Here is an 8,569-nt window from a genome sequence, read left to right on the forward strand (position 1 = left end):
ATACTTGATAAATTTTTGGTAAACTAATTAAAAATTTCTAACCCACCTGGGATATCAGTTAAAAATCTGATTTCCAAGCTTTTGTAAATTAGTTACCTTGAAAGTTTCAGTCATCTGTAATAAGAGAGGAAGCATAACCCAGTGCTTTTGGCACTAGGTAACCCATGTTATTGAGTACATTTTGCTGGCATAGCTTTTCTAAGCAAGTCTGAGCCATTCGGTGTGAGATCAGAAAGAAACTAACAAAGACTTACGAGCTAGGTGCTGCATCCAAAATTACAGATCTGTAAAATTCAACCACCTGCTTCCAACTGTCTCTGTCTTCCAAACTGAGGAGCAAAATGAATTTCTCATACCCGATTGAGCTCCAGAATGAAAGCACGCATTCTGTGGCATCTTTTACAGGATATTTATAGACAGTGTCCAATGTGTGTGTAGTGGACATAATATTCCACTAAATTTATTAGTGGCATAAAAACCTGCTTTTCAACCTGCAGTTGATGTGAAATTCTATTTTTTTTCCCTATCTGTAATAGCCTGAAGGTTGAAGCACTTGCAGCACTGAAGAAGTGGAAAGCAGTAACGTTCAGAAAAAAATTCCCAGGGCCAGATATTTCCAGTTAGGTATTCAGATCTACCATTATGAAACCTAGATTTTAAACAAAGAGAAAACTACAGCACTGGTCTCCTGCCTGACCTAATTTCCTCTCCTTTTTAAAAATTCCAAATATACTTACATTTGGAGTTTTTGCAGTTTTTAGTCAAAATGTTTCTTGTTGTCTCTGTGTTTATATTATAAATTATATACAAAACACACATGTAAATATAATTATATAATTATATATAATAAATACATACTTAAGATGTTCACTATTCCATTCCCTCATTTACAATACCTGTATATTGGTTTCTTAAAAGAACCAGTTTAAGAGGACAATATTTGCCATTCATGTACTCTGATTTCAAATAACTTAAATGCAGTGCCTTTGAGCCACCTAGGACAGGTGAGCTTTCAGGCCTGATAGTTCAGAATAAAAGTTGCATCCTATTCCATAAGTAGGCTTGTTGACAACACAAATTAAGCACATATTTTGCAGATGACATTCTGCTGAAGAAATAGAGTATAACTTTCTTGGGAAAGAAATAATCATAAGTAAATGAAATTGTAAAACACTCTGAGTACAGCATAGTTGAGATACTACTGAAAGATGGGACTGGCCTTGCTTTAATAATTTTTCCTGATAGTTGGTCTATCCATATTATTTTACTGGTACAATTATGTGATTCTGTATTTTCCACATGCACAGTCTTTACGGTACACAAATTTTCTCATTGTTTTGAAATGATACACAATGAAGTACATGGTATGTCATTGAAAAACCAATTAGAAAATAATTAATTGAGGGTAAGATATCAGAAATGAAATATAAACCAAGCAGATACTTGTAACTGATCTGAAATGAAACTTAAGCATTCTTTTCTAGAAATATCAACTACAAAAATCAGAGAAGAATCATCATATAAATGTGCATGAAACAACAATGTTTGGGGAAAAATTACAGCAATATTTCCCTAATTTATTATTTTTTTTAATTTTAAATTGAAAAGCTAGTTCATCTCATTTGAATATTATACAATTTGGAAACACAGATTTAGGATTATCTCTTTTGAATACTAAATCCCTTAATCTTCAGTCTTTATCAACACCAGACAAGAATGCTTCACTTAATTTATCTACTTCTCAGAAGATTTAAGAGACTTGAATTCTCTAGAACATTTTTACATGCTGATTTATGAAATCAGTCTTCATAATCAGATGGTCAACAAATGTCGTGCAATACATTGGAGAGCTACCAGTATCTGCTGTGAGACCTTGTTCCCTAATTCAGTTTTGACATAATTATAAACTGAAGGAAAATGGGACTATGCTAAATGCCAGAAGGTTAAATGCCAAGATAAAAATAAGTATAGAGGAAAGAGCTTCTGAACAATCGAAAGTCAAACTGGGTAGTGTAGAAGTGTAGGCTTGACACAAAAGATTAAAGACTTGGTTTCCAGTAAGAAGCCATTAATCCTGGAAACAGGTTTTCAATGTGCCACAGTTCTTCTATCAAAAGTCTCTGAACTTCATTGTCAGAAACTTTTTTTTTAAGCAGTAGTCTTCACAGAATATATCAATCTTCCAGTGCCAATTAAAGTTGCACTAGATTCATGAAGCACATTCTGCAGTAGATCTGAGGAAATCACCCTGCTTTGTGATTTCGGCAATTAATTCAGCATTTATATTTTTGTGTTAACAGAGTTATCTTAACTGACTTTATGAAAAGGCCTCTGAATATAACCATGTAAAGATTTCTGAATGTACAAATAATCCAAAGAAGCATTTCATACAAGGTCTTCAGTTTGATCTCTAATATCAGAGTATTTATTCTAGTACCAGGAAGAACAAATATCATCACCATCAACAAAACATTTAACAGAGCAGTTTTTTTCAGTGCATAAGCATGATTAAATCCTACAGAGAAGAATGATGTTCCTATGTCAGAAAACTTTTAATAATAAAATACAGACTCCTTTCTAAAAAAATAAGAATTAAATGATGATTATAATGCTATAATGGGATGATAATAGCAGGGTGGCAAAGTCTTTGGCTACAGCAAATGAGAATGAGCCCACATGCAGCAGCCACCAACACAGAAATGAAGAAAAAAAGCTGCTTACCTTCAGAAGGCCTCAAGTAGGCAGGGCAAGAATCTCTCCCAGAGAGACTCAGAGGGAGTAGCATAGATGTTTTGAAGATACAAGAAGGGGTAGGTCTGCCCTCCACAGCAAGACACGGGACAGACAGTGACACGATGAGTCGCCTATCTCAGCCAGAGGAGTAGTCTGCCTTCATCACCATTGAAAGAACTCCAGAAGATCCTAGGCCCAATGACATATCACAGTGATGCGCCTATCCTGGGTCAACACTTCAGCTTGTACTGGGGTCATGTCCCATGCATTTATACCATACCCTTTGGCTCAATATATGAGCCTGCATAAGTATATCGAGTAAGAAAGGTGGGGTCATGATCTGCCATAGGGACGTGATTAAGGTCCCCTTCACAATGAAAACCAGAGTGTTGACTACAGTGCCTGCAGGCCATGTACCTATTATTGGGGAGACTACAGATCCCCCAACCTTGAATAATTTCCACCAAGATGCAAGTAGGCCGCACAGTTTCCGTCCTACTAGCACCTTCTAAGGCCATTCTATTTTATGGGTACCAGGTTCTAGGTTTTCAGGAGCAGGGAGCAGAAGATTGTTTTCATTGCCAGTTTGGGTCTTACCTGATTATCAGTGTCCGTAATTTGGATCCTAAGCAGAGAGGCTCATTTTGTCTGCAGCATTTTCAGGGCACTGGGTCTGCCATCTCTAGGCCTTGCATTCAGATCCCACAGGGGATCATCCATCCCTGCAGAGACTGAGAGTCTGTCTTCAGGGCAGCCTTAACAATACCATTATAGCGTTCAATAACGCCTACCCCCATTGGATTATATGGCAGGTGGAATCGCCATTCAATGTTGCTTTCTTCTATTCAGCATTGTATCCTCGTACCAGTACCAGTAAAATGAGTCCTTTGGTTGCTCTCGATGACTTGAGGTGTCCCGCAGGCAGCCATCGATTTGGTAAGTCCCTTGATAGTATATGCCTGGTTTGCTCTCACCACTGGATAGGCATACATTAACCCACTTGAGGTGCAGGTCAGGGCATATCTTGACCCCTCAGACAAGTGAAAGGGCCAGTGTAATCAACCTGCCATTACTGCAGAGGACTGTGTCCTCTAGCAAGATGGACTGTTGTTCTGGGCAATGGTCTCGGTCTTGGAGCAAACATCGCAGTCTCAACATGCCTGGACAATATCAGATAGTTGTATGGGCAACCCCCATCCTTTAGCAGTTGCCCGGATTGTCTTTAGTCCCGCATGCCACTGATGTAACCAGCGGGTGATGTTACTGGATGGTGAATATTCAGTCCATCAGACTCAGGCCAGTGTGTTGGCTTCATCGTTTCACGGTAAATGTAGAGGTTGGTGCCCAGAAACATGATAGACATGTCCAGTCCCATGTCTAACCGTATTCCATATGTCTAACCACATATCGCTACCCCAGATTGGTTGGACATGGATAGTTCATTCCTGTGTGGCCCGTTATGCAATCCAAGGAGTGAGACCCCAGTATGCAGCCTAGCCTTCTGTGCAGATATTCGATATACCGTCACTGGGTTCCTTAGTTATAACCATCCACACGGCTTGCAGTTTGGCCCACTGGCTATGACAATCCCCCTCTTCAAACCAGCCAGTTTCAGTGGAGGGATGGCATGCTACAGCTCTCCTCTTGCTGAGGTTGCCCTTGCTGAACCCATCTACATACCAGGCATCTTCAAGAATGGGATATTTCTCTCCTTGAATAGGACTCTTATCCAGTGAAGCAACCATTGTCTCTTCTGGCGCATCACTGTGATATGTCATTGGGCCTAGGATCTTCTGGAGTTCTTTCAATGGTGATGAAGGCAGACTACTCCTCTGGCTGAGATAGACGACCCATCGTGTCACTGTCTGTGCTTGGGCCACCCCCATCTTAGGAAGATAGGCCAGATCTTTCACCCACCCCTGAATCGATAGGGTGGTCTTCACTATGAGTTCAGCTGCATAAGTTATTGACTCTACCACCTGTAATGAGGAGTAGGCAGCTAATAACTGTTTTTCAGCCATACTATAACTTTCTTCTGCTCCATGCCAAACCTAAGACAGAACCCAACAGGGTTCAAATGGAATTCTGGTACTGCCATAGGCCCCACTTGAAGCCATCCGGAGTTAGATGAACATCTAGTTCAGTTTGAAGGGTGGGATTGAATATACCCAATGCCTTGGCCTATTTAACAGCTAGTTTTGCTTGCTGGAATGCCTCTTGTTCTGTTTTCCCCCAGTCCCATTTTTGGCCTTTTTTCATAAGTCGATACAAAAGCCTTGTCATGGTTTTATAATTTTGTTATCAGTATTCCATGTCAAAACATCATGTAAAGCATGGGGAATTAAAGAGTTAATACTCCAGTTCTGTGGACTGAAAACTTTCTGGATACCTGTTTCTCAGAAGAGAGGAAGAGAACTACATATTCCATGGAACTTCGCATTCAGAGAGGAAGATAAGCCACGGGAGGAAGTACCGGGATCTCACTTTCTGGTTCTCTCTTGCTTGCTGCCTGGTAGCATGTGGGTGTGCTCCCCAGCCACATGTCTTCAGTTCAAAGTAGGCCTTCCAGTTTCGGATGCTCTCTCTCATTTTATTTTATTAGTCTCAATTCCAATTATACTGTGTTATCTTGCATTCCGATATCCTATTTAGTAAAATTTCCTCCTTAGATCGTTGCCGCCGTTCTGTTTTGGGGAGCAGCTCCCGTCTCCATACCCTTCCCTTTTCCCTTCCCATTTTGGGGCCAGGGTGCCCACAGGCCTGCTGCCCCCTATCATGGGCACAGATTGATCTAGATAACTCCAAGACAGGCCTCAGCAGCTCAGTAGTTGGGTATAAAGGAATGCCAGTATGCCAATATACCCCACAATTCTTGCAGCTGCCTTGGCATGGTAGGGACTAGGAACACCTGAACCCTGTCTATTACTGCACTTGGTAGTACTTTGGTCTTTTCTGACTAAACTACACACAAGAATTTCACCAACAAGCCTGGTCCTTTCTCTTGTAAATGAGTAGTCAGTGAGTTTACTGCCTTTTCTAATGCTTCTAGTGAATCAGACATCAACATGAGATCATCAACATAGTGGTACAGTTGGATTTTATTAGGATTATTCCACTCCGCTAGGTCACACACCACAAAGTTATGACAATGACTTAGTGTTAACTCTTTACAAAGGTAGATAATAGCTGGACAAGAAGAAATGTTTTTAAGCTGAAGGAGAGAAGATTTAGGTTAGATATCAGGGGAAGCTCTTTACTATGCAAGTGGTGAGGTGCTGGAACAGGCTGCCCAGAGAGGTTGTGGATGCTCCCATGTTCAAGGCCAGGTTGGATGGGGGCCTTGGGCAGCCAAGTCTAGTATTAAATGTGGAGGTTTATGGCCCTGCCTGTGACAGAGGGGGTTGGAACTTCGTGAACCTTGAGGTCCCTTCCAACCCAAGCCATTCTGTGATTCTTTAATAGGTTGGTGAATGCACGTACCCTTGCAGCAGGCCCTGAAAGATCCACTGCCTGCCTCCCAACACAAATGCAAACTGGTTTTGCAATTCTTCGTTAACTCAAGCACTGAAGAATGCATTTGCCAAGTCTAGGACACAATGGTAGTTTTATATCTCCCTACTCAACGTGTTCATCAGGGAGGCAGTATTGGGTATGGTTGTGTGAATGGGAAGCATGACTTCATTTAATTCCCTGTAATCCACTGTCATTCTCCATATGCCATCTGATTTCCATACTGGACTTATGGGGAATTATATGGGCTGTGTGCAGGCCTTATGATCCCTACTTTTTCTATTTCCTGCACTGTTCTATAGATTTCCTCTTGCCCCCTCCCCCCCAAAGTCTATACTGTTTTGTATTAGTGATGCTGCTCAGAGTGGGCAAGTGAATAGGCTCATGTTTTGAATGGCCTCTTAATATTACCTGCACTGTCTGGAAACTAATGTTTCTCTCTCTGTCTGAATCCTCCTACAGCTGTTCGGAGAGTCAGACTCCATAGCATATCTGTGCCCTGTATATACTCCGGGACTGGGGCAATAAACACCTTGAACTCCCAAGGTGGGAGATGCCCAACCCCCAACCTCAGCCATGTCTGGGTTACAGGGATGGTCTGTTTCCCAAATCCACCAATCATCACTCTATCCCCCTGGAAATCAGATCACCATGGCTAATCAGTGTTTCTATATCCATGTCAACTAATGCCATAACCCATTTCACATTTTTGGGGGACAAAAAAAAAATCATTAATTTGACATAGGGCTTCCGGTCCCCCTAGGCACAGGGGGGCTGGAATCCCCCATTGTGCAAGTGACTGCACAATTGACAATTCTTTTTCCTCAGGTGTCTTGGGCATAGTGGCCTGGATCACTAGAGGAGGTTTTTTCCTTTTACTGGGAACTAGGAAATCTCCCAGGTTCCATGTTGTTGTTGGTAGTTTGTGAATAGTCTCAGGTTTTTTGGAGAGATTGTGAAATTTTTGATTGTCCTTCAACTGCCTCCATAACTGGAGGGGAACATGATTGGGCTGGCAATCAATTTTTGCAAATTGAATCCCAGCCTACATTAAGTCATTAAACATTTGTTTTTGGGATACCCATATGGGTCCCCATTGAGGAGACTAAGAGGGGGGCGTCCTGGTTTCAGACATGGGGAGGACTTCTGCCCCTTCCAGTGTTTGGATATTACCCACTGTCTCCCTTAAATCAGCCACCAGTTGAGCAGTCTGCTGGACAATGGCCTCGAAGGACACTGAGAGGTTCAGTATGGATGCCACACTGGTGGGGAAGAGCTCGTTGTAACATGAGGTCCCTCATCCCTGCTGAAAACTTAACCAAGCCTAGACTCTCAAAGGCATCATCATATATTGCCTCCTTCATTCTTAATTTTCTATTATAATTTGAGGTCCATAGACCTGAATTTATCAGAACATCACTTTTGTTTGGCCATTTGATTCTACACACTGTCATTATCCATCATATTAGAGAATGGTTTTCATCATTATGCATCACAGTGACATACGTCCTTTGTATGACAGTCAGATGTGTGGTAACAGATATCAGTTTAAAGGTCTCGTGTCTATTAATTACCACACTTTAGGTCCCCAAGTCCCCTGATCACAACAGCCAAGCTGGTATGCTCTTTTATGATCTTCACTTCAATCACTGCAACAGATCCGTGAGCTCAGCAGCTGTGTATGGGTTTGCTGTTATATGTAATGCGTATATGGAGAGGATCACTCTTCAGGTGCCAACCCTGCTGGTCTGTCTTGGATTTTGTTTGTCTTCTGAGTTATTATTGGCCTTATATCTAGAGGATCTGAGGTTGCAAGATCCTCTAGTTGGCTGTTATTCTACTTGGCCTTCTTCTTTGTGTTTTTAGGTTCAACAAGGATCCAAAGATCCCACTGATCTAATTTCTTTCCCCTTCTACTGATATGGGTCTTAATTTCAAAGGGTAAATTCCATTTAAAGATGGGGCAGTTTTTCCTGGCAAAGATGTAACTTTATTTTCCAGTTGTCTAATATGAGCTTTCAAAAGCTTGTTTTCATCTTTTAGGTCCTCTCCCAAGAAATGATATGCATAAATAGTGAGAAGCAGAAGCTATCCCACAGCAGATATACTACTATTCCTTCTATAGTTGTCAAAAAGTTTTGTCTTAAGTTATGCAGGAAATCAGCCATTTTTGATGGGGATTTAATAATGGTACCATTGTTCATTATAGGTCTCCATTCTTCAATAATCCAAGAACCGCTTAGCCACAGAGAACCCAGGAATCCCAGGGTTTTCTCCAGGAGTTCCTCTTTCAGTGTATTCAGGGTCCTAGAGACCATCCAAAGCT

At 41.3% G+C, this 8,569-nt stretch overlaps 1 protein-coding gene across 1 annotated transcript in view; it reads right to left on the bottom strand.

Moving 5' to 3' along the window:
• Positions 1–8,569, bottom strand: part of LOC104915132 (contactin-associated protein-like 4) — a 248,871-nt gene that overhangs the window by 120,376 nt on the left and 119,926 nt on the right. The window contains exon 6 of the mRNA XM_010725847.2: positions 4,256–4,784. Within this exon, the coding sequence (XP_010724149.2) occupies positions 4,256–4,784 (529 nt within the window). The remainder of the gene's footprint in view (positions 1–4,255; positions 4,785–8,569) is intronic.

This window comes from Meleagris gallopavo, chromosome Z (genome assembly GCF_000146605.3).
Source record: "Meleagris gallopavo isolate NT-WF06-2002-E0010 breed Aviagen turkey brand Nicholas breeding stock chromosome Z, Turkey_5.1, whole genome shotgun sequence".
Taxonomy (NCBI): domain Eukaryota; kingdom Metazoa; phylum Chordata; class Aves; order Galliformes; family Phasianidae; genus Meleagris; species Meleagris gallopavo.